Source organism: Periplaneta americana, chromosome 15, assembly GCF_040183065.1.
Source record: "Periplaneta americana isolate PAMFEO1 chromosome 15, P.americana_PAMFEO1_priV1, whole genome shotgun sequence".
Classification (NCBI taxonomy): Eukaryota; Metazoa; Arthropoda; class Insecta; order Blattodea; family Blattidae; genus Periplaneta; species Periplaneta americana.
The window spans coordinates 165796241-165823921 of NC_091131.1; the positions used below are offsets into that span (position 1 = coordinate 165796241).

The window sequence follows — 27681 nt, forward strand, 5'->3', positions numbered from 1 at the left end:
ACAGGCTGGCTGTGAAAATGATTGCTATGTTTTTCTCAACATTTATATTTGTGAGCAATTGTTTTCTATAATCAACTTTAATAAAGATAGATATCGAACATCTGTAACTGATGTTTCATTATGATCATTAGGCTACGGTTTTTTCAGCTGCAACAGCATAAAACCTCGTTTTGATGTACTGATAAACAAAAATGTAACAAAATGATATTATACATTAAAGTAGCTATAGAATTTCTATAATTTCTGTGAAATAAATATTTCTTTATTAATTAATAATAATCCAAGATAGTTTTGCAAAGACTGAACGGGAATTCATTTCATAAACACTCGTAATAGTACTTCCTTTTGTGTACATTTTGTACGAGATCACCCCTTCTTCCAGTCCACCCTTATATAGAGCGCAGCTAATGTCTGCCTTGTGCAGGCCTAGCCTAGAATCATAACTCACAATATTCAAAAATTTCTTTGTGGAAATTTTGCCTAAGGAAAAACTTACATCTCACTAATTACCATTTTGCAGAATTATTTTAAATATCCCATCTATTATAATTCTAAATACTTACATTAATGAATGTTTTAAGTTAAACCATTTGCTTTATATAAGTGTATAAATTACTAAAGAAGAAGTAGTTTTTTTTATCGATATTGTGAGTTATGACCAGACATCGGATTCTAGGGCAAATGCCTATTTTGTTTCTTTAGGTGAAAAATAAAAATAATTATTAATATTTGTGTTTCATGGAAATTGAAAGGTATTCAAAGAGTTTTATAGTGCCCTAAAATGCCCTAAAACGGTTATTAGAGCCTAATTTGTTAATATTCGCCTAAAAATGCCTAACTCACTGTAAAGTTTCGCATTTTACTCTTACTTTTTATAATTTATACATGCATTCACTGCGAAATTTAAGGCATTTAAAAAGTGGAAAGTTTGCTTCACACCGGCCATGAAACCATTGATAAAGGAAACAAAATGTTTTGAATCTCACGACACTCGCAATAGATTTCACCGAATTTAACATGTTTGAAGGCATAAATGCCGACAAAGAACCAACCTTAGTTTTGAAGCAGGCAACAATCACAACATGTGCTGCTACCGATTCAGAGATATACAGAGATGTACTATACTATAAAAATGACTGTTTTCGGTCTGAAACCGATTAGCTGTACTGCCCTTCAGAGTGTCATAAAATCACAATTTTTGGAGAAAGAGTGTTTTTGAAATATTTATGAAAAGTCGTAAAACTGCGAATTAGTAGGGTAAACCGTTACAAAATATTTAAAAGAATGGCCCTCCTAGTGTTAACACTACCAGGAAATGCAACAATAAGTGGAACTTTGTATTTTTGTCCAATTGAATCTCAATAACAACGGTTCATTTGAATGCTCGTTAACAGTTGCTCTTTCTCTCACCTTATTTGTCTTGAGAAGTTTTGAGCGGTAGGACGTTTTCCTGTGAAGTTTAACGCGATAATGCCGAAAAATATAAGTGCAAAATCTACATTGATCCGGCAATGGCTAACAGAATATTCAGAATTCACTTATGATGGAAAAATAATATTCTGCAAGATTTGTAGCAAACAGGTATGTAACAATAGTTGAAATATATAAATTCTATTAATTTTAATGAGTAGGCCTATAATATTTATACATTGACTGAGCTATCCTGAGGTATAATTCTTTTTAAGACCACTACACTTTAACCTTTTAAATTCCGATAGTTAAAGTATTTGCAGGCCATTAAAATGTTGATTGTTCGAACCCACTAACTTTGTGATAGAAATACGGAAATACAACAATTAGGATTTTATTTTAATTCAGTTTACTTTACATTTTTAGATTTCGCAAGAAAAGAAGTGCCACCTAAAGCAGCATGTGCAAGGAGCGGCTCATAAGGCTAAAGCTCAGCAGAAAAATCAACTGCAACAAACTTTACTAACACAGCCTACTTCATCCAATCTCAGCAGCAATTTCTATGTTGATTTAACCAGAGCGTTTGTTGCTGCTAACATTCCCTGGAATGCAATTGAAAATCCGGTTTTAAGATAGTTTTTACAAAAATACTGCAAACAAAATATCCCATCTGAGTCGACCCTAAGAAAAAATTACTTAGAATATACAATGAAACTTTAGCTTCCATTCGGGAGGATATAGGTGATTCTTACATATGGGTCTCTGTGGATGAAACCTCAGATCCTATGAATAGGCATATAGCAAATATGGTAGTAGGAAAACTTAGTCCTGATGGACCTTCGATTCCACACCTCGTATGTGTTAAGGAACTTTCGAAAGTGAATAGCCAAGCCATTGCTTATTTTGTAAATAAAGCCCTACAGTCTTTATACTCAGGTAATATAGACGATTCTAAAGTTCTGTTGTTTTGTACTGATGCTGCCTCATACATGGTTGCTGCAGCTCCACTTCTTAAAACATTTTATCCTAACCTCACGCACGTAACCTGTCTAGCACATGGCCTTCACAGGGTTTCTGAAACAATCCGGAATGAATTTCCTCTTGTCAATTCGTTTATTTGTAACACAAAAAAATGTTTTTGTAAAGCCCCATCCAGGATTTCAATATTCAGAGAGAACTTTCCAGATATCCCACTCCCACCTCAGCCGGTTGTTACACGATGGGGAACCTGGATTCAGTCAGTGGTGTATTATTCTAAGTATTTTAAAGAAGTGGTCACAGTTATTGATAAATTACCTGAAACTGATAGTGCAGCGTGTGTGAAAGCAGTGAAAGATTTTCTGAATGACTCACGAGTGAAAAACGATATTGCCTACATAACATCAAACTTTTCTTTCATACCTGCAAGCACTGAACAATTATAACGTGAAAAACAATCTCTTTGTAGCCAAATAGCAATAGTAAAGGAAGCTCAAGTGAACATACATTCTGCTTTGGGCGAAACTGGGAAAAAAGTTAAAAATAAGTGGGACAACGTATTAAATAAGAATGTAGGATTTTCATTGTTGGAAAAAGTATCAAGAGTGATATCGGGGGAAAGTGTAAATGTTCCAGTAAGTATTGATGTTTCTATTGTACCTAATTTAAAATTTGCGCCTCTCACATCAGTTTCGGTTGAAAGAAGATTTTCTGCTTTCAAAATGATTCTCAGTGACAAAAGGCAAAGGTTAACTGTGGAGAATTTAGAAAAAATTCTGGTGGTGTACTGTGCAGATAATGATAATAAAGTCTGAGCATGGAACTGAATTTCAATAACTTAAAATGAGTAATCTTGATATCAATAATCATTATTTAATTAGTTTCAATATATTAAATTTGTGCAGCTCTGTTTATAAATATAATATAGTATTCTTTTTTAATGTTTAAACATACTTTTTTTGTGCGTATTTTAGTGTATAACTAAAAATTTCAGTGAAAGAAATAAGTATGATATCTTGATGTGCCTAAAATGCCGATTTTCATTAAAATAGAGCCTAATTTTACAAATTTTGAGCTTATTTTAGGCGCCTAAAACTGCAATTTTTAGTGCCTAAAAATCCGATGTCTAGTTATGACTCTGGAGGCCTCAATTGTTAAAATTAAATATGGGCGCACAAAAATATTTAAAAAATTGTTGTGTTCTCCTGGACAGGAGAGCATTGCGTATGTCCTATAGAAATCTGTGTTGCGCCATCGACTGTACAGCACTTATAACGCAGAAACTACTTTAAGTGGAATATAATACTGCAGAGATGTAAAAATTAAATTTCAAATGTCGTAAATTGTAACAAAGTGTTTAAAATCCCCTCTTTTTTGGCATGTGTTTCCTCTTCGCCGACAGGATCATACATGTTGGCTTGGATCGTACTATCGTACATGGACCGATTTATCGCACATGTACGATCCAGATCGTACGGTTGGCAACACTGAATTGACGTGATGCCAATAATATTGAGTAATAATTTTTTTTTATGTTTCATTACAAATATAATTGTTATACGCCATTAAACAATGGGCCTAAAAGTTCGTTGCTAATTTCTATAACCGACTGCCGTTCTCCGAATTAAATCAGTAGCCTATATTCCTATATTTTCTCTTTACCGAGCGAAGTGGTTGAGACTCGCATTCGGGAGATTCGTGGTTCATACCCCGTTGCTAGCCATTCTGATTGGGGTTTTTCATAGTTTCTCCCAGTCACAAAGCAAGGCCAGTTTGGACATTTACGTACCGTGATTCATAACCAATAAATAAAGAAGCATAAATACTAAAACAAAACTTAAATCAGCTACATGAATACAAACCATGTACAACACACGACAATGGAAACAACACCTCAACAATGGTCAATGGCCCACTGGTATACTCCAAGATCCTACACGCGGTATAAAAACCAGATGTGAAGTCGTATAATATAAACATTTTTAGAAAAGGTGTTTTTTATTTTTACAAAATATGTGGCGATTTTAGTGGAAGATTTTTAGTTTTACATTATATTAAGCAATAAACATTATTTTCTTAAACTTGCCCTTTTTAGAGATCTTATAGGGAAAAATTGAGTGTGCCAATATTTGTTGTGCTAGTGTACATAATTATAAGCCGTTACATCTCTGGTATTAATTCTCATGATCCACACAATATTATTACAAAAATAGTGATCATAAAATACTCGTACATACTAGGACTGATGTTAGTTCTCATGATTCAGGCGAAATTGCATATAAATAAAAACACGAAAATAATAATGAATAAACATTTAGCATCGATATTAATTCTAGTGGATCACATACTCGTAATATTACGAAACACGTTCAAATAAATAAGAAAAAATAATTATACTTACGTAAGTTCTCATAATTTAAAGCAGTAATATATAAACGCATTGAACGGAAGTGTCAACGTAATTTTCGTACTATTACAAAACATATGAAACCAAAGTATAATCCAATATAACTCTGATGATAAATCTCACAGTTGCCGCATCATTATATACTGTAAGTATAGAAAACATAAATAATAACATAATAGTTCTGATACTTATTCTCATGGTTTACGTACTGTAGCCTAACAAACACATTAAACATAAGAACATAAGTACTGATGATAAGTCTCATGACTAACATTGATATTACAGTATATTCGAAAAGTTGTCATAAATGTCATTAACTAAAATCCCTCTAGTTATCACAAGCATGATAATACATAGCCTACCCTCTAACTTTGTTTTCAACTAGTTATAATTCTGTAGGTCCCGCGCCGTGGCGTCGTGGTCTAAGGCATCCTGCCTAGGACTCGCGTTAGGGAATGCGCGCTGGTTCGAGTCCTCATTTTTTAGTTGGTTATTTTACGACGCTTTATCAACAGCTTAGGTTATTTAGCGTCTGAATGAGATGAAGGTGATAATGCCGGTGAAATGAGTCCGGGGTCCAACACCGAAAGTTACCCAGCATTTGCTCGTATTGGATTGAGGGAAAACCCCGGAAAAAACCTCAACCAGGTAACTTGTCCCGACCGGGAATCGAACCCGGGCCATCTGGTTTCGCGGCTAGACGCGCTAACCGTTACTCCACAGGTGTGGACTTCGAGTCCTCATGAGGAAAGAAATTTTCTCATGAAATTTTGGCCAGTTATGGGACCGGTGCCCACCCAGCATCGTGATGCTTTTGGGGAGCTACGATAGGTAGCGAAATGCGGTTGCGAATGCCAGCTATAACGGCTGGGGGATCATCGTGCTAACCACACGCGTCCATCTCTGCTTCGGCAAGTGGGAGTGAGGCCAGCAGGCGGCTGGTCGGTCTAGTTCAGAGGACCCCAACTCAGAGCACTGTGTCGTCATCAAGCCTTGCCCGCTCGCCAGCTGGGCAAGGGAAAATCGTAAGTCCCGGTTCACACGAGCGGAATGTCTGCCATTTTCTATGGCACACTGATTTAAATGCAGCAGTTCACACAGGACGGACCGTCTGCGCCAGCCGCATCGTCCATAGCGGAACGGACGCCGCAAGTTCGCTGTGGGCTATTGAATTATACCGTATCAATCACACGAGCGGACGCGGCAGTTTGGCGGCGAGTGTCCAGACGACATATCTTAGCTTTTACGAGAGCAGGACTCGGTGCCTTAGGCATGCTTTGGTCCTTTGCGTGTCTATAGGCCTATATGTGACGATTGTCCAAATCTGACAAGTTGCCTGAGTGACATTCGTGAATCTGATGCTGACAGGTGGGTCATCCCGCATCAGTCCCTAATAGAGCTATACCTCGACCAAAACTACTTCCGACTTGACAGCTTATAGAGAAGGGGGAGCAGTGTTGTCATGTTGCCCATCTGTCGTGTAAGCGAGCGCGCTGCCGATAGAGTGCAGTAATGAACGGCTGACATGAACACATACATTTCTAACCAATTTGTTGAATACTAGGCATTAAAATTTGTGTACATTATTATTTTTATTAGCCTATAATAATAATAATAATAATAATAATAATAATAATAGTAATAATAATAATAATAATAATTGGTAGTAGTAGTAGTAGTAGTAGTAGTAGTAGTAGTAGTAGTAGTAGTAGTAGTCTACTAGTAGTACCGGCATTCTTCAATGTAAATACCGTTAGAAAAGCGTCGAAAGGACTCTGAACTGTAAAAACAGTTTTAATTTAATACGGAGCCTCTACTTTTATGAGTGTCGGTATTCTTCAATGTAATATTGTTAGAAAGGCGTTGAAAAAATTGTAAATTGTAAAAATATGTATAATTAAAAATGTGCACGGTCTTTTTCTTTTCAAATATTGGTAACAGTGCTCTTATTAATTTTAACAGAAGCAACAGTTCTCATTACGACTTGCGCCAAAGGTAAAAGAGGCCCGCCATTATCTTTTCTCCTGTCAAAATACTCTCCAACATTACACACCATCTCTCGCGCTTGTCTGTTTAACGGGACACCTTGTCCAATATTTTTTATTCTCCGCCTGCCTTTCCTTCCTTCCTTCCGACATTGCACAAGTCACCTACAGGGTATTTAAAAACTCTAGCAGAAACTGGAAAACACACACTCCACCAATGACAACGAAGATAATAGTGTAATATAATTTAAACATAATAATTATCGATACACTAAAACAATAATACAACTAAATAATATTTTTAATTCACACAAAGCACGCGCTAACCAGCCAACTCAGTCATTCCGGCCACTGCATTCACCACTAGGCCCTGGTATGCACGTGCAACTTGTAAATATAGACAAGGCAACACCGTCCCGTTACCATGGTTACGCGTCTCTTGTGATTGGTTGATTTGAATGGTTGCCATGGTAACATGCTAAAGGCGCCATTTGCCAGGTCGGAAGTTGTTTTGGACAGACCATAGGTCCCATTTCACGGACAAGTAGCCTGATAAGTCTCAGGGGCCGGAGTCCCAACCCATCCTGTCATCGTCGGCTGACAGATAGACATCCTATCTGAGCCCCAAACTCTTCCTATATCAGCATCGGAAATCCGTAAGCCCTTTTACTATTGCAAATGATAGATGAGGGGAAAGTGGAGAGTGTAGGTGGAATGATAGAGGGAAACGGGAGTACCCAGAGGAAAACCCTCTGTAACGTCTGCTTGAGTCACAGTCGACATATCACACGTGTATTGTAGTATTGGGTGTTGCAATTTTTTTAAACTTGTAGTGGTGCATTGCACATTGTGATTGCTTTCGATTAGTGATGTAGAGAAAGTTACGTTGAGGTGATCGAGAATGAGAAAAGACTATATATTTAGGACATTCAAAATGAAGAGTACAAGGACAGAAACAAAAAATATTCAGCATGATATGAAATTAGTTGTGTACCGTTTCTCACTTTCATGGAAATCCTGACGCAGAAAGGAAATGTGTTAATAAAATAGTCCTTGTCAAACATTTCTCACATAAGCCTGTACAATAATACATAAATTATTTTAATTTATGACATTTACCTTTTACTTCATTAATATATTTATATACTTTTTAATAAAAAGTGATACACTGATAACATTTCAGTTTCTGAAAATAAAACAAACGGTAACCTTAACATATTTCATCCCAGTAAACTCTGTTTATTTTATTGATAATTCCTTCTAATCCCCTTCTACTAAAGTATCGGTAATATACGTGCAGTAATGTTTTCTCCAAAGTGAATACGAAATTAAATACACTTATTTCTTATCCATTTCAACAATTAAATGCATATAGCTATTGGCATTAATTTGCCATGAATGTTATAGAAAGCATTCTATTGAAGGTATAGCCAGTCTTACGTTAATATATTCTTTCTGTTTAACAGGGCAGGTAAGACGTTCAGCGGCGGGACCACAATATGAATTTACTGCATAGGTTTATGATTGTTTTCGTATGCAAAAAAAGATACGGGCTAAATAGAAATAACTAAATAAACTATCTTAAGCAATTTGAAAAACGTTGTAGCCTATTTTCAACGAAGTTAGAAGTTAATAAATGTATAATTACTTTCAGAAATGTAATACACATTTCATGTTAATTATTCAGGTAATGCATGACAATTGCTGTAAATGTGTAATCTGCTTCTGTTAGAGAAAATGTTGAACAAAACACATAAAACCCTAGGAATAGTAATGCAGAAATTAACTCCATTCAGACCACTCAACATGGCATTAGCACTGATTTTTCGGGATTTGTTTAATTCTCTCTTCCCTCAGCAATTTCTCAACGTTTGGACCTATTTTTTATAGTGCATAATCTGAGAGCACGTTTTAAGTTGTGAATATATTCTTCGAAATCCAAAGTCTTAAGAAACTAGTATGCCTATATAATTAGTAATTTTGAAAAAAATGTGCTGTAAGTTATCCTTTTAGTTAAACTAACTTTCCATAATTAGAGGTGGTTTCATATTAAACGTCTTCACTCTGTCATATAACTGTGTAATAATCTTGTTCTTATCTTGTAGAAAACAATTTAAAGCATTCAGATAATTCCATTAAGAAGGCAAATTCACAAATCAATTTCTTTTTCAATTTTTACTTATGATATAGGCTTTTCTTTTTTCTCCGTGAACGACGCCATATGGTAATGTAGATCTCCTGCACGGAAATATCATATATTTTGTACAGGACATCATTTTATTTTTACTTAAATTTTTATTGTACCTGAGTTTTTGAATGTACTTCACTCCCACCCCTTCTAATAAGGAAGTTTCAACTCCACACAGAACCAAGACCGCAGATAGTAAGCAGTACTGAGTTACTGAGTATAGTATGTTCCAAAAATATGTTCGCGTTTTCCAGTGACGAAAGAGCTTTCAATATTGAATCATATTTTCGCACAGGTACTGTCCGTTTGCCTACGTCGCATCCCGATTTCCCCCACCTGCTTCTGCTCGCCCCTCTGTAATAGCTGGGCTGTCTTAGCTCTTTTCTGAAAACATTAATTTCTCTTAGGAATTGGACGTTTACGTAATATTATACAGCTGTTTAATTTAACTTAAATAAAAGGGCATCGTTAAGTAATTAACTGTCACGTAATTTCCTCCCTTTCTACAATCCTGCGGCATAACCACTTGGACGGACAGTAGATAGCATGTCTGAGTAATTTTATATTTTCGGGTCGGGCAGAAGTGAAGATTGAATTTACAGTACGTAGAGTAGGTACAGAATTATTTCAACATGAGTTAATAGTACGAAGGACGAAACTGGCAATTGGAATTAGATGCAATAGTCTATAGTGCGATAATATGCACAAAAGAACTGAAGCCTGTATCGAAATGAACGGCCACCATTTTCAAAATTGTGTTTAAATATCCATATTATGATTATTTTTCAATTTAACTTCTTTCTCTATATTGTACGCTAATGTGCTATAGACAGTATAATATACACTGCATAATGAATACGTTCGCATGGATAACTCACTTCGTGAGTAAAAACACTTATTCTTAATACAGTAGTGTACTTTGATTACAGAAAAACCTAATGAAAATTATCAAACTCAAAATCGCGATATTTCCTAGTTTACGTAAATGGATGAACTACTTTTCTTCCTTCCTATACCTAGTAGAGTGATTTGTGTTTTACGCCAGTATCATCGAACTCCAGTCTTGGAGGGGGGAGCAAGCGGTGTTTCCGGTTCTTTAAAGGTATAGACAGGTTAATATTAAAAATGTTAGTAAAATAAAATTATGTCCCTGTACTTCGGTACATCATAGTAATATGATATGCGTAAGTAATCACTTCGTGATTCAAGACGGCGCCTTGTTCCGACGGATCCTGGTCACATAGTCACTCGTAATGAGTGCACCTCGTACATAGTGTTGGACGTTGTGCCACTGTCACATACTCTTGACAGGGGCGTAGCGTCTGCGTTACATAAAAAAATATGAATTAAGTGTATTCCTTATTATACAGTTTCTTAATTTGTATTTTCTGTCAATTGAACTCCACCAGTTTCCCGCAACACAATACATGTCAGAAAAGATATGCTTGCCATCTAGCGCCGAAGAATTGAACTGATACGTACACAACACTTCAGTGTTTCCGATTTACGCTACATGTTGCTTGCAGCGCTTCAACGGCAAACTCGACAAGGCTGGGTGTCAGTGACCTTCAGTGTCATGGTGCGACTGTATCGCGATTATTTGCCGGTTAGACATAAAGGTAAACGTGTGTTATTCTTCCTTCCCTTTCACTCCCCAAGTATGGCTTCTAAATTTAGTGGTGAAGTATTAATTCTCCTATGATTGTGATTGAGTTACAGAGAGATTTTTAAACCTTTCTTTAGTATCACGTAGGCCTGCATTTAGTGAGAAAAAGTAATATTACTTTGAATGGCAGACCAACTCCTGAATTAAAAGACTTGAATACTAAATCACATGGAGCTTTCGAAAGACATTTTAATGCATAATGGTATAAAAAATCATCGTGGCTATGCGGTAGTGAAAAAATATCAGATTATTTTTCTGGCAGTGTTAACTTTTTTCAAGTAAAAACAACGCTTGGACCAAAGATGGTATCAAGAATTTGGATAGTTTCCGTATTCTACACGAAAATTATAAAAATCACGTTGCATCCGTTGTTTTTCTAGCGCGTTTTGGCAAAACGAGAATAGACTTGTCATTAAGCGAGGCATTTAACAATCAACAGAGAAATACAATAAAGTTACGAAAGGAATATCTCGTTTAATAAGTGCAATGAGTTACTTGGCCCAGCAAGAACTTCTGTTTAGAGGTAGGGATGAGTCCGATAGCTTTGTCAACAGGGTCAATTAGTGGAACGTTTACACCTTCTTGCTCAAACTGATGACAATAATTTAGATTACCACCTTCAGACTGTTACTGTGTTTTATGGGGCATAAAATGACATTCAGAATGACTTAATTGAATGTTTTAACAATAGGAACAAAGAAGAGATAAGTAGATGACGAGAAAAAGTAATGAGATGGCAAATAATGTAATGATGAGTTATGGTGTTTCCTAAATGCAGGAATGTGAAGGTACACCATGACATGATAGGTAGTGTTTGCCTAATATGTACATATCATATCAATATCATATCATAATTGAATGTGTTTTTCGCGTTTTGATTAATTAAATTAAAAATTAAATTGTGAAACACGGTATATTGCTGTGATCATGGATGAATCGACAGACGTGTCCAATAAGTAACAGTTATCAACGAATTGAATTGAAGTGCAACAAATAGGCGCAACACAACTTCTAGTGGATCTTCAAATACAGTACTTTCATGAAATTTTTTCCAAATGTATTATTACTATTCCTATAATTCTATTATTCTTCGCATAATTCTATACATTGCATATTATTTTTGAAAGGAAGATATATATATATATATATATATATATATATATATATATATATATATATATATATATATATATATTCGTAAAACGTTAGCAGAACGCTGGAAAGAAATTCATCCTCTCCTCGACTGTGCTATCATTTTCGAACCGGCAACACCCAGGCAATCCCACTCCACGCTACTGCTTTGTGACATAATACATGATAGACCACTAAAGGAAAACAGAGAGGTAGAACTTAAACTGAGAAGGATTCAATCCGGCATCGGAATTTGAATCCGGTGTGGCTTAGTGGATAAAGCTCGACACGTGGAGCTGAAAACTCGGGTTCGAATCTCAGTGCCGGAGAGAATTGAGACAGGAAAATAATAAACTCCCTGACTCCAATAAACCGAATTTTACAGGAGAGAGAAAAAACGTATTATTTCTCTTAGTAACTTTAAATATTATACATTTATCTATTAATATTGTGTAAAATTACATTCTTTATTAATTAAATACTTCAAAACCTAAATTTTTACATTATCTTACGCTACAATTTGAAATAAACACTGCTGGAGTTAGTGGTTTTCTAACTTCCACAGTGTATGAATTAAGAAAAGTGAATAAATATGAGCCATGTGAAGAAAAAAAGATACGTATATATGATAATTCCCTTAAGAAACATTGGAATATACAAGAAAATGGAAGTGTATTATTAAGATTAACATTGCTACATTTTTTTTAATTTAAAATATATGAGACAGAAAATCACAAATTACCATGAAGCACATCAAAATACACAAATAAAACCACAAACAACATTAAAATGTTAACACAGTCTCATTCATGTTACAGATTCTGTTCTTTTCTCTCACTCATGTTCTTCCTGTGCATCTAGATTCTAGATTATTACTGTCCGCAAACAGAGTTTGGTCATTCATCCTACTTTCCTCAGAAATAAACTGCATTACATTTTGCAAGTCCTTTTTGCTTTCTTCTTTCAATGGCAATGCTGAATTGTACTTTTGTTGACTGGGGAATGATGCATCTGTATTGGGTTTCTGGAAGTTAATAGACTCGATATTGTGCCTTTAATAGTCTTACTTACATGTATTTCATAGATTTTTGTGACATTCTGAATACCGTATCGTATCACTTTACTCAGCTGGTTGAGCGATAGTGTTGCCACCTACCGGGACATTAAGCTTGGAATGCAAACACTCTTTTATTCCATGGAGTAAGTGGAGTTCTGACTTCCATGAGTTTTAAAACAGCCCCCAGAATGGAGATGAATGTCGATATTAGTGTAATCTTGCCTTCCAAGCATGCGGGACAAACTAAAAAGCATCATCCAACCCATAACTCAATAGGGATATCCTGAACTAGCAGCAACAGATAGCGCACGTGTACTATGAGGGATGCGCTTTGCTTGTGCATTTGTTTTTCGGTATATAAACATTGAGGATATACGTAGTGTATTAGTATATTAAATACTCTTAAAAACAACTAAAAATAGCAAATTTTTGTTATGTTCCTATATGTAAAAACCAGGGAAAGCTTTTTGTCCTCAATCAGGTCCCGAAATATTCTGAATATATGCTTTAAACCTTAAAAAAATATAAGTAATTAAATTGCGCCTCGAAAGAGCTAGCTATTAAATAAAAGTAACTACTTCAAGTAAGGAATTGTTTACTATAGTTTCATTTTGGAAGAGGAAAAAGAAAAATTAATAAAAACATATGCAACCTCGACAGCGAGCTATCTTAGCTTAGATTATATGCAGTAGTTGTAGGAGTCTCCGAAGTTTACGCCCGCAGTAAACTCTCGATAAACTGGAATGTTTATTATCCAGGACGATCACTAGTGAAATCTATTTCGTGAATAATGTTTTTAATGTACTGTACTCTAATTATTAAAGCCATTATTTAAGTTCAAATTTTCAAAATCATCCCACACAGTATTCAAAACTGCATGTCCTTAACCTACTAATCGTGATATTATTGCGATCATATTATATCATCCTATTAAAAATTGCATTTGATCTTTCTGCAACTACAGAAAAATACAAGCAATTCAATCTCGATAGTCTCTTCCGTATAAAAAAAAACACATTGGTGGCTGCATATCCTGTTTTTAGCGTACGGTTCTTAAATACTAATTATTAAAGAGGGCAATATTCACTTTCGATATATTTCCTATTTTTTATTCGTGCTTATTGTTCTCAAAGTTCTCGTTTAGGTTCATGAACATTCAATTCACTCGTATTTTATATTCTGCATACTGCAGATTTCCCCACCCATCTCGGGGAATCTCTCAATATTATACAGGTTTACGTTTTTATTTATTGTAAATTAAATTAAATTATGAGGTAAGAAAATATTGAATTATATTAAATTATACTAGGTTATACAAAATAATTGTAAATATAATTTTGACACGCACAGAAAACCAACTAGCGGGAAAACGTAATCAACTGTAGCATATGACAAAACTTAGCCCTACAACATGTTGCGCCGCATGGAACACTCCTGCCATCTGACGGTAAAACTTCGCATAAGAAATCCTTATTTTGTCAAAAATTGGAGTTAGTGGGTTTTTGATCTCCCTGTCTATTCTATCCATTCTTCACCAAATGTACAGATAAGTTTTCGGTAAGTGTTTTATTATTTTCATCTCAGGGAATTAAAACAATATAATGAAATCGACTCGAGTTTCTATTTAGAGCTTCTGGTTTCGGAAACGCGTTGTATTCCTATTTCTTATTTCGAGAGTCTAGAAGTCACGAAGTGGCGTTAGTTGCTTTACTTTTTGAGTATCTCTCAAGGCCAATGGATTTTATGGTACTATTTCAGTGACTTATTATATGGTCTTTTTAAGAAATAATACTCCTGATACAACTGGAACCATAAAACAAAAACAAGTCTTCTGCTGTGTAACCAACATGCTCTACAGTTAGATTTTACTCTTTCTAATTGACATAAACTCAGCTATCATGCTCACAACCATGCAGATAAAATTTGTAGAATTCTGTAAAACAATTATTCGAGATAAAACGTAACAAATTTGAATTCCAGATAGCTTTCAGTGACGCATTTTCACAAATATGTATTTTAGTGGACATAAATTTCTTCCAAATGATGGAGACTAGAAAGTTAAACGTTATAAGTTGTTTGTACACTCTTTGAACGGAAAATGGTCGCTCTCCTGTAGATTGAATTTGTCTAAGTGTCGTTAACGCGCGATTCATACAGGTAAATATTAACGATCGAGGTCCGAGGATGAATTCAAGTCACAGCAGCGACGTATCTGTGTGTCACGAAACCACATATTCCCTATGAAGTCCTTATAGCTTAGCGATACAGCTCTTTCTTCTGGTTCCAAAGACCGGGCTTCGAATCTCTATGTAAAACTCACGAGTGTAAGCAACCAATTTCCGTGCCAAAGGATGCACAAAACCTTTTTCACTAACTAGAAATCAAACTAAATAACTTGATGAATTGAATAAATTATAAATAGTTATTTATATCTTACAATGCCGGGGGGGGGGCAGGATTTTCTCCATGTAAATTCTTTTTAAAGCAGTTGAGCTCGTACCATTACCTGTAAAACTCTGAGAAAGTACAGATATCTTTAAAAATAATGGAACAAAGGTTTCAAGTTGGACACGTAATTTTTCGGGCCAATCTATCTACCTTTGAACAAGAATACGATTTCTGAAATTTTGTGTTGGCAACCCTGGTACACTGAGGAATATGTGAAAAGATTTTAATTATTTAATATCCTCGGCCTCATGTCACTTAGATATTCCTTCAACCAACCCACTAACCTATCACATAGGCCTACCTTGTAAAAGACCGCGCATGCGCAGTGAACAGAGCCGAGGGTGAGATTTATTCACTCGTTTCACAGATACCTAACCCTACTAATCGATAGTGATCGATAATTTGTTGGTGCAAGTGCGGCTTCTTTAGTTATACTTCTATGAATAGATGGCGAAGATAAGAAGTGTTGCCAATCATACATAAATATACCCGAATTATAGAATTCAATATTTAACCGACCTCTGCTGATTGCAAAACAACACTGTGTTTAGTTGGAAACAACTGATATTGTCATTATGAGAATAATTTATGCTTAATCTACATCATCATTTTCCCCGGCACTTTTTTAACCGCCACAATAATGGTATCACGTATTGAGAACTAGTAGAACTGTTTCAAAGTTTGTCAGATTTTTATACCTTTGGTTCTGACTTATCCCGTCGATAGAAAGTTCGCTTACACGATTATAAAATCGTAGGTCAGATGTCTGTGAACCTCAATGTACAACTGTAAAAAAGAATAGTGATCGCTCACTATACTTGTTTTTTTGAAAGATGTGACATGACAGGAGCGTTGCGGTCGGAAAAACAACTGAATGTCACATAGCGTGGTAGGCCTGTTGCTATGGTAACAACGGTTGAGTTGCCAAACTTACAGTTTCCTTATGGCGAGTGCTTAATAGCTCTCTTGGCTACATTTATTGTGCACACAATGTTAGAATTGGCACCTTTCGTCTTTGATTCTCTGTCGATTTTTGTATTGTTTTCTTATCTTCGCGTCAATTGTCAATGAATGTTTTAACGTCAGTCATCTTAACGACAATTACTAGCTACCATCAGCTGGCAGCGTGGTAGTCCATATTGGCAACATGGCACTGTAGTTCCAAGCTCGGCCGCTTAACTTTTATGTCCCATCTTAAAAAAAAAACAAGTATAGAATCCAAGTTCCCTTCGGATATCGTTGCTACAATTCGGAGACATTCGATGTTGCATGTTGGTGGACCAGGTGGCCTGATATCTATACAGTTATAATTGAAGTGTTCTGCATGTTATCATTGTAGCGTAGTGGTAGCGTTCCGGGATCGTACTTATGAAGTAGTACATTCGAACACAACTTAGTGCTTTTTTAATTTTTTTATTTTCTAAGAAAGAGAGAAAATATAATTGCTCCTGTCTCTTTTATGACTGTTTCAGTAATTAACATCAGGTTGACTAATATGTTATACCACGACTTTATCATTATTTATTATGACATTATGGCTGCAAGTGAAAAAAGGAAGATTTTATTCTCATCAAAAATATCTCTCGTGGCATAAACAAAACAAATTTACTGGCATCTGCCTTAGAAAATTCAAATGATTAAAAGTTAGAAAAAAAAAACAAAAACAAAAAACCACGATTCAATATTTACTCCATCTTGATCACATCTTGCAGTCGAGTGGGCATGGAATCGACTAGTCTTTTCAAATAGCGACTGTTCTCAGCCACGGCATCCCAGGCATTCTGGACGAGCTTCCACATATCACCAGAACGTCTTGGAGGGGCATTGAGCCAATTGTTCCTCATATGCTTCTTTACTTGTGTCCACATATTCTCCAAAGGATTCAAGTCCGGAGAGTGACGCGGCCAGTCTGTCAGTTCGATATCCTGTCTCCTCGCAAACCTGTCTCGAATCAATTGAGATGTGTGGACTGGATGATTATCCTGCTGAAATTGAAGAATTCCAGCAGGATATAACAACCTAGCATAAGAACCATATAGCGTTAACGCAACCGTTGATATTCCTGCTGGTTCGATTTCCCGCGAATGCGATGGATTGTGCTCACTCCACGACGAGAAATCCATCCCCAACACGGCACAGACACTCTACCACTCCAGGCACTCATGGCAGCGTATCTGTGGTCGAATCGGTGCCAGGAGGACGATATACAAGACTGGGTCCTTCCTTTATAATGGAAAAGGTGACTTCACCAGAAAAGATTACCCTTTTCCAATCCCGATCAGCATTTCCCACTGCAAATACTAAACGCTCCTCTATATGCTCTTCCTCATGAACTTCCCTAGGAATGGCACGTTGAGATCTCAAATTGATTGGCGGCCATTAAACGATTTCTCACGGTCTGGTCGCAGCCTGGGAAATTAACAACTGCCTTCAAAGTAGCAGCGGTATGAACGGAATTTCTTTCAACCTTTGCCACTAATCTGGTGTCCTGTTGTTGTGTTTAAATTTTCCTTCTACCACTCCCAGCTTTTCGGCCAAACATTGCCGAACGTCGATAATTTTGCACCCATCTCCGATTAATCCATTCTGAAACGTGGAAACGCCTACCTGCCTCGTATACCGAAAAAACCAACGTGAATCACAGCCCATATTAGACTTTCTTTCGTTCCTGCACCTCTTTGTGGAGCCATGTCAGTCAAAGTCGCAGGCAGAAATGGCGTCGTAGTTTTCTCAAAGAGTCTTAGCCTCTACCTAGGTCTTAAGATAATGGCAAAGCATTCACTTCGATAAAATATACATTTTTCAATTCTAAAATAATAATATAAATTAGAGTCTTATATAATTTGCAGACATAAATACCACATAGTAAAAAAAATGTAGTTCATAATCTCGACCTCAGAGCCGTAATTTGTTTTCGGAAGACCTGCATTGAACTACATATATCCACATAATACGACCTTAATGATTTCTTTGGTTATAGTTACAAATATTTATACTAGTGCTGTTGCAGTTGCTACAACTACAAATATTATTGTCATAAACGTAACTTTTTTAATATAATTATTAAATATTCAGAATATAATCTAAATTAATGTTAAGTTGTTGTGTTTCCGAAAATTCGTTGCATTATAGCAATACCAAGTAAATGCCGTAGCTCAATCGGAAGAACGTCGGAATTTAAATGTCAACGTCTCAGGTTCAAATCCTCGTCATTCCTTTTCATGTTATTGTGTTACAGATAGTATAATGTAATAATATTATAAGAAAATACTAGCACTCGTATTATGCAGCTGTATTGTTCCAAACCTAACATTAAATTTATATTATTTATATCGCTGAAGAACGATAAAAGAATATAAAAGATAACTTGAATATTATTTATATCGCTAAAGAACGATAAATAATATAAATGATAACTTGAATATGATTTATATCGCTAAAGAACGATAAAAGAATATAAAAGATAACTTGAATATTATTTATATCGCTGAATAACGATAAATAATATAAATGATAACTTGAATATGATTTATATCGCTAAAGAACGATAAAAGAATATAAATTATAACTTTAATATTCAAATTAAGCTTTCAGGAATAACTCCCTGTAAAGTTAATTTGAATAATTTCGAGGGAAAAATTGTTCCGGGGCCGGGTATCGAACCCGGGACCTTTGGTTAAACGTACCAACGCTCTCCCACTGAGCTGAGTGGAGGCGGGCGGAAGCGAAATAAGGCATGACGTTTGACGTTTTAGTCCTTTGATTTCGTTGTCACATGTACATTTTCGGCATTAATTTATACAAAAGTGTATAAGATCAAGATCAATGGTGGGCAAAATGAATGCAACCCACAAGACAGGATTTAAATGGCAACTACATACTGTGGGAGGGATTGCACTCTACAGTGCAGTGACGGATTTACAGACAGTTACGCCACTGCACTCCTGCCTACCATATGTAATTAGAATAGTCCATTCACGTGATATTTAATTAATCATTTTTCAAAGAAATTTCTTAGAAATTGAGATTTATATCTGTGCATGCTATTTTCAGTTGCGCAAGGAGATGAGCATCGCATTAGCGAGATCCGTGGCTGGACTTTATAAATTTAATTTAGAAAACCCAATAACATTCACTATATTAGATTGGTACTGCCCACATATATGTCCCCACATATATACAGTGTCAAAAACATTCAATATTTTGAGAGGTGGTAGTATTCATAAAAATAAATTTTAAAAAGTCTAGTAAATACAAGTCCTAAATTTATATTTTCCGAGATATGAATACTTACTTGTTCATCAACAACATAGGAGATTGTGATTTCCATTACAGAAAAGCATTCAATATTATGAGAAGTGGTATTACTAATCAAAATAAGAAAATAAAAACTCTAATATACATGAGTCATAACATTAAACTGTGCACGAAACAAAAGCTATGAAGTTGGTATTCTAAGAACAAAGTATCTTATAGTGTGAACTCTTTGCTTGTTTTTCATTGGGTAGGTATAATGTTTACTACAGAGACCAAATAAGACTGCGCACCTTGTCAAACTTTTGTTTTACGCATTTTCGACACGATATTGTATACCCAATAAGAAAGAAACAAGGAAGGTAATATGAGGAGCAGCTAATCAAAACGTAAATTGTCCATCTTCGATCAAAATTGAGTTTGCAGTAGTCTCCGATAGATGGCATTGTTCTCTTCACATTGTGCAATCAGACTCCTCCAAATCGCAACCTCCCATCCATTTTCACACAGTTACGTGAGGAGCACCTCATCAAAACGTAAATTTGGAAATGAGAGTTTATGTTTTAATCACAGTAAAAATGTCCGAAAATGAGGACTCTGGGATTTAAATCCCTGTCACAGACGTATTTAAATTCCGGCATCAAAGTTAAAAAGTCAGTCATACAATATCCAGCCAACACAACACAACATGAAATGAGCAGAAATTCGAGTTCCCTTGCTAAAATAAAAGTATAATAATTGCATTAATTCGTTAAATATCCATCTAACCACATCAAATCATAAATTGTCCAAGTTAAATAGTGTTATAACTTTTATAATTCTGAATTTTTTATTGAGATATGTAGTTGATTCACCTTCAATCATAGATTTAAAGAAGAATTTATTCATCTTTCTGCTGCATATAATTTAGAAAATACGCATTTTTGTCTCTCCTGAAAATTTCGTCTTACGTGACAATTTACGTTTTGATTGAGATGCCTAGAATCAAACTGTACTTTATCAAAAAATCTGATTTTCCAGAAAAGACGAAAAAGTAGCGAAGTTAGACTCCACACGGTGATTTTACTTTTGAAGTTAAGGCAGATAATTTGCAACTTGACTCCAAACGATCAGTTTATCAACAGTAATCTCACTAGACGTTTTGATTTATCTAGTGAAAATCGAAACTCGAGTGGGATTTAATTGACTATTACACGATTAGAAGAAAGTATATAAAGATTAGAAGTAACGAAGTACTCCAATACAATAAAATATTGACTTACGAAAATACAACTGTCTTCAAATGTATTATTGCACCATCTCAACATTACAAATATTACGCTAGATGCATGCTAGATGGCATTAGTGAGCAATGCCTTCTCGTCGAGAAGTTCTCGATCTATTATACACGATGGCAATGTTACTAGTCAAGAAGGCTTTGTTGATTCAGTTTCATTTTTATTAAAATGCAACATTCCACTTCAATTATCCGAATCCTAGTAATCAACGTCACTTGACAAATGATGTTCAATAAATCTTAATATTAAACAATCTCTGATACGTGACTATCCATAATATCATATAGCAGAAGCTATAACATAACCTAACTAATATACACAAGTGTTAGAAAAGTTTTAATTAACGACGATGACATAAAAAATAAACATGAATAATTTTAAAAGGAATAATTATAGAATGTACAATTTTCAAATTTGAATGTGGTTGGTGGTTCAATTGATGTTATATTGGACGTGTGCGTAATAGAAGTGGAACTCGTTGATTTAGGCCTACATGGTGTATTCAAATTATTCAGAATTTCCGAATGAACAATTTTAAAAGGAATAATTATTGAATGTACAATTTTCGAATTTGAATGTGGTTGGTGATTCAATTGATGTTATATTGGACGTGTGGGTAATAGAAGTGGAACTCATTGATTTAGGCCTACATGGTGTATTCAACTTATTCAGGATTTCCGAATTGTGCTCTTCATTTATTTGTAAATCGGATTTCAGAAGATGCACAGGTATGATCAGTGATTTTTATTAATTCTTGTTCTTGAATGCCAAAGCGAGTCATATTTGGAACTGCTGTGCATCAACTGGAGTGGTTTGTAATTTTATATTTAAGTTTTTTTTTTTACGTCCAGACCAGCGCAGTTTCAAATGTTGGCAAACAAAGAAACAAATGCTAGGGACGCGATAAAATTAAACAAATGCTAGGGACGCGATAAAATTGTTCGATAAGCAGCCATGATTGGTTGAAATACGTCATTTCGTACCGTTTTATTGGTCAAAAGTAGTGAGACGTAGTAAGAGTGTAATAGTCACATTAACTGCTAAATTCTGCACAGAAGCGTGCCTTAATCCCACATTTCATAATTTGGAGAAAGTGCAGTTTGATTCTAGGTGACTCAGTTGCTCCTCATGTGCTATTCTTGCAGTACCAATTTCAAAGTTTTATTTTGTGCAAAATTTAATTTTAAGACCCATGTTTATTATACTTTTTCCTTGTTTTCTTTACTACTACTACCTTTCAACATTTCAATGATTTTTAACACCAAGTATATTACGATTGAGGCAAGTATTCGTCCAGGACAGGAACTAGTGGACTTTGATCATGGGACCCACACAAAGTTGTTGTACAGTATTTACCTATGTTAGAGCACAGGACGAGGAGCAGGCCCGCAAGAAACACTTTGCTGAGAAACATGTCGGACTCAACTGGCAGTCCAGTCTCTCACTCGAACACTTTGCGGCAGCAACTGGTGATAACACGCGCTAGAAGTGCACGAAGGCCAGTCATTGTAGGAGTTCGACATCTCTACGCCAAGTCGACGTATGTCGAAAATTCAGAAACAAGCAGCGCCGGTTTCTCTATATGAGCACAGGAGCACGTGAACACCTTAAAAACCAACAATAATAATACATATTACTGTATTAATATTATTACATCTATTACTTTCCAATGTGCAATGACGTTCCTACGTTTTCATCTCGAGAGAATGTCCCGTTCGTGTGTCTTAAGTCTCTATTGGACAGGTTGACAGCAGCTCGCACAATTTTTCTCTAGCAGGATGAAATAGCCTGAGGCGAGAATATTTTCTGGTTTGTTACAATGGTTACAATAGCTCTGCTCACACAGGTCTGAACGTGCTAGTGACAGAGAAACAGAGATGCTCCATCTGCCTTGAGGCTGGCATCCTGTTCCTTTCTGCCTCTTTCCTCTTTTTCTCTCTTTACTCTTTCTTTTCAAAATACCGTTACGCGCGGGAGCTGATTCTGTTGTCTTTTGTTCAGCAAAGTAAGGAAAATACAAGCTGCATTGGTGCGTATTGAATGTTGAAACAGTAGCACTTGAAGTTTTGAGACGGACGTGTGTGAAATTGTGTGTTAAATTAAAAGAGGATTAAAACATTCCTCCGCACCATGACAGAAGACCAATTAAGTACATTGGCTATGTTGGCAGTGGAAAAAATTTGTTAACGACATTAGAGACTTCAATAATAAAGTTATTGATAAGTTTGCATCTCTCAAAACTAGGCGCATGGAGTTTCTCTACAAATAAATCTAGATCTTCAACAACAGCAGTGAAGATGAGTCCTATGAATTAATTTTACTCTACTCTTGTTTAATGGTTTTAATTTTGGTTTATATGAGTAGATTTGGTACGTGCATATTAGAACTGGTTTATCTCTGACGTGTGACTCAGCTATACGAGAATATATCAGTGCGTTCATTACTCATTTTCTTTTGTGAACACCCATCCAAAGAAAGGCACGAGCCGCCACTGGAAACAAGAATTGATAAGATTTTTAGCTGAATTTTTCATTTGACAAGAATAATAGATACATTGTCATCTATGGAACGCAGCTGAAACTTACATTCTAGACCAGGGATGTTCCCGCGCGGCCACGGTATAGGCCTACACCACCCCTTCATTTCTCCCTCCACAAATATTCAACCTATCTTCATGCACGTATAGGAAGTAGAGATAGAGTTAAGACGAGATGTTATGGCACCAACCTGCGCGAAGTTTTAAATTGCCGGCCAGCAGGGTAGAGGAGTGGGGGTTGTTTGGGTTACGGTTCTCAAGCTCAGAGCGGCAGGCATATCCGTTTCATCTCTTTCCAAAAACATTCGTCTTACCTTAGTATCACCACTTTCCTACTCAAGAGTCCGAAGGTACCTAATGGAACTACGCCCGCTATTCCGTCTTTATATTCTTATTCTTCGTCCGAATCAGACGACTGATCTGTGCTGGAATCAGATGTCCCTAAGTTTATGGAAATGTTCTCCAAAATACTGTCCATTACGTGCTCACTTTCAATGTAATTGTTCTCTACTTTCTTCACATATTCATACACTGATATCCATTCTTGGAAGAAGCGATTGCAGAGTCGGCCTCTGCTTATGCGTAGCGCAGAAATTATAGATGAGACTTCTTAGGACTTCTTCATCAAAACTGTCTACAGCTGCAACAATCTTCTTCTTCGGCTGTGATTTTTCTGACTGGAGAAAGAATCTGCTGTTCCTGCCTCAATATTCTTCCCCTCTTTCCTGATTCTTGCCAAGGTTCGCTTTGAAATACCAGTGGCAGCCAGTACTCTTGCACACACGCTTTTCAATGGAATTGGTATTCCATTTACAGCCTCTTCTGACATGAATTTCCATACATTGTATGCTATTTCATGTCCTTGACTATGAACTACTCTATGATTTCACACCTTAGACAATGCCACAATGAGGGCGGTCAGAAGGACAATGTTTTCAGTATTAGCAATAGCGGTAGTAGCAGAACGATCTGAACACTCGGAATGCTAGTAACCAACTAACCCAACACCCCTCCAGTTGAGTGTGAGGGCGAGTCCAAGGAAACGAACTAAAATGCGTCCCTCGCGCTGGTGCCATAACTTCTCATCCGGGCTCTATCATACTGTTCTAATCAAGGGTGTGTAAAGTGGTGAAAAATGGCGAACAAACTGTAGGTTTCGTATAACGTGGCAACAAGATTATTTTGTTGTTATGAATGAAGGTAAAATTCAATGCTTCAACTGTTCAGTTTAGATTTATTTAAAACATAAACTTATATCTTGAATGTAACAAGGATTTTGGCAAACATAAACTTATAGGTTAAACATTTTAAAATGATTGTTAAAATGGTTTATATTAATGAAATAGTTGTTACGTGCGACAAAGCAATGTGTTTTTTAATGTAATTTGTTGTGTAGACTGAGCTAATGTGAATGTTTTCAAGAATCTACAAGAATAATTTGTCAATGTAAAAGCCAACCCACAATCACTACTAGTTGAAAATGCAGTCCGATAAATTTATCACATTTCAAACACATAGGCGAGTCATAGAGCAAAATACCCTTTATTAAACGCCAAGTAAAACTGAAAAGGAATTGTATGAATTATTACTAACTAGCCGTACCCGTGCGCTCCGCTGCACCTGTTAGAAATAAATATAAAGTAATTACATAATTAAAATAGGACGTTTCATCCAGGGAACAACTTTTACAACAGCGCAAGATTATCTGCTTCGCTCATTACCCAATTTGTTTTGCATTGCATTTATTGCATATATATTTTATGTATTTTAACACCATTCAATTGAGCTTAGTTAAAATTTGAATTATAAAATAATGGATTGCTAAGCTAACGTACTATAACTGCATACTAAATCAATACACTCTCGTTGTTCGTTAATTCTCTGAAATTAAAATGAGTGTACATAAATATTATTTTAAGAAATACAGAAAACGAATGTACAAAATAGCCTATCAAATTTTCTGTGCATAAGAAGCTATTTTAATCTTGCCTGTCCTCGATTTACTCAGACGTTACTGTAATAACATTATAGCATTATAGACGAAGTCATTTGTTCTTAATTCATTGCACCGTCTTAGATGGCGTTATTTTAATTTTAAAACTCATTTATCTCATTAAATATTAGTCCTATCAAACTTTTGTAAAGAATAAAACTTATCGGAAATCATTTTGAAAGTAACTTTTGTTATGTAACATTTTTCACAAAAATCAATAATAAGCGAGATATTTCGATTTATTTAATTCAGGCCCCCTTATAACCCCCCTTTTAAATAAAGTATTTTGAATGCCATGTAGCCTAAAATCTAAGTTACAACGAACTTATGTATATTCCAATTTTCATATAAATCGGTTCAGCCATTATCGCGTGAAAAGGTAAACATACAGACAGACATACAAACAAAAATTTCAAAAATGCGATTTTCGGTTTCAGAGTGGTTAATTATATATGTTAGGACCAATTATTTTTGGAAAATCGAAAATTACCGGAAAAATGTCGGCTACAGATTTATTATTAGTATAGATGACAAGTCTCCTAACTTACGTAATTTCGCAGCTAAGATGATTCAATATTTGGATCCACGTATGTCTGCGAACAATTTTTCTCTAACAGCCTATCATCTCGTAACTGCTTTACGTTTATGTAGTAACAGTAGGCATCCTGATATGTAGTAGATAGTCTCGTCCTGACCAAACAGTAGGGCCTATAGGCGATCTAGGACTTACGAGTAAAGTGATTGTTTACAATGAGTGCAAGCCATACTATATGAATGCTTATATTACATATTTGACTTGATTTGAAATGTCTAACGTAATCGCATGCTGCATCCGCATTGTAGACCTACAGCCCTGATCGGAAAAGTAACCAAGTCCATGTGATGTAAACATGTCCGAAATATTGTGGAAGGGGTGAACTGAATCACATTTACCTCCCCTCCGTTACCTCCCCTGTTCCATTTAGTTTATAGTTTATCCAGAAGTCGCAAGAGGTTGAAATCAATAAATTTCCCGCGGAGAAATAACTTACTCGAGAAACACTTTCCTGCATGGTTATGCGTTTTTTGTTCGCCATTCTTTACTACAATTCTTAAATAGCTCTCCGTAGTTTTTTGTTGTAACGTATGAAGTTTATAAACAAACGACATGCAATAATATGTGCTAATTGTACCCGTTTTCACTCTATGACGTAATAAGAAGTGCAGAAGAAGATCAAAATGAAGAAGGAACTCGTTGCTAGAAACGTAAAACCACTCCCATATCAACTTACTGAATGATCTACGATTCGAACATAATGGCTGTTGTAATAATTATTTAAAAATGAATGAGAGCACATGATTTATACATTTCTATACATTCTAACAAAAATCCGTGAGAATAGTATCTCTCAAATCTGTACTTTCATAGCATTCTGCCATGAACGGCATTGTCTATCAATGACGGGCAGATGGATGAATTAAAAATACAAAAATTTGATCGGAGTGAAGTAAAGCAGGTTAAATTAATATATCTCATTTAGTTTTTAAATCGTTTAGAGCCATTCATGAATTGATAAAATCGAAAAAATTCAAACCCAAACAGCATAGGCCTACATACTCGTACACTATTAATTAAAATAGAGTATTTCATAAGTAAGGAATAATTCAAATGAAGCAAAAATTAACAAATTTTTTAAATACTCAGTCACGTCAAATTTAATATTTTGAAAGGAAAATTTTACAAAAAAGAAACAACTTTTTCAGCCATTATTGTACAGGGAACATTTTTAAATGGCAACATATTATTTTTTTTATTTCTTCTGAAAGGGTAATTAAAATTATTATAAAACACAGCAATAAGACATTATGTTTCTTTGTAGTGAACTTCAAAAACAAACTGCTACCTATCACGGCATACTAAATACTACTGCAAATTATAATTTACATATTAAATATTCAGAAATTATGAAGAGGATTTCTGGTTTTTGCAACTGTGTGTTAGGTACAATCATTTTTTCAATTAATTAATTAATTAATTAATTAATATATATCCTTCTTATTTTCAACTTTGATAAACAACAATGCCTCATATAAAGTGAAAATATACATAAAATTTGTCAAAATAACCGAGATACGACGATTTTCCCACTTAAATATTTCAAAGCGTGTTTACCTTTATAAAGGTGATATGAAAGTTATGGTATATTATTTAGTTATTTATTTAGTTTCATTTGTTTCATAAAAAACGTTTGGTTGCTATGGGAACAGTTTCATTGGTGGCTTTTTTTAACGCATTTTGTGTCAAGAAATATTTTTATCTGTGACATCAGTCTAAAATAAAATGTTTTTAACAGAAACTGAAAGAACTGAAA

The 27681-nt window shown here is 35.3% G+C and overlaps 1 protein-coding gene across 1 annotated transcript in view; it reads right to left on the minus strand.

Moving 5' to 3' along the window:
- LOC138715503 (uncharacterized) overlaps positions 1-27681 on the minus strand; it is a 101887-nt gene that overhangs the window by 69000 nt on the left and 5206 nt on the right. The window contains exon 2 of the mRNA XM_069848492.1: positions 22158-22407. Coding sequence (XP_069704593.1) covers positions 22158-22215 — 58 coding nt within the window. The 5' untranslated portion in view covers positions 22216-22407. The remainder of the gene's footprint in view (positions 1-22157; positions 22408-27681) is intronic.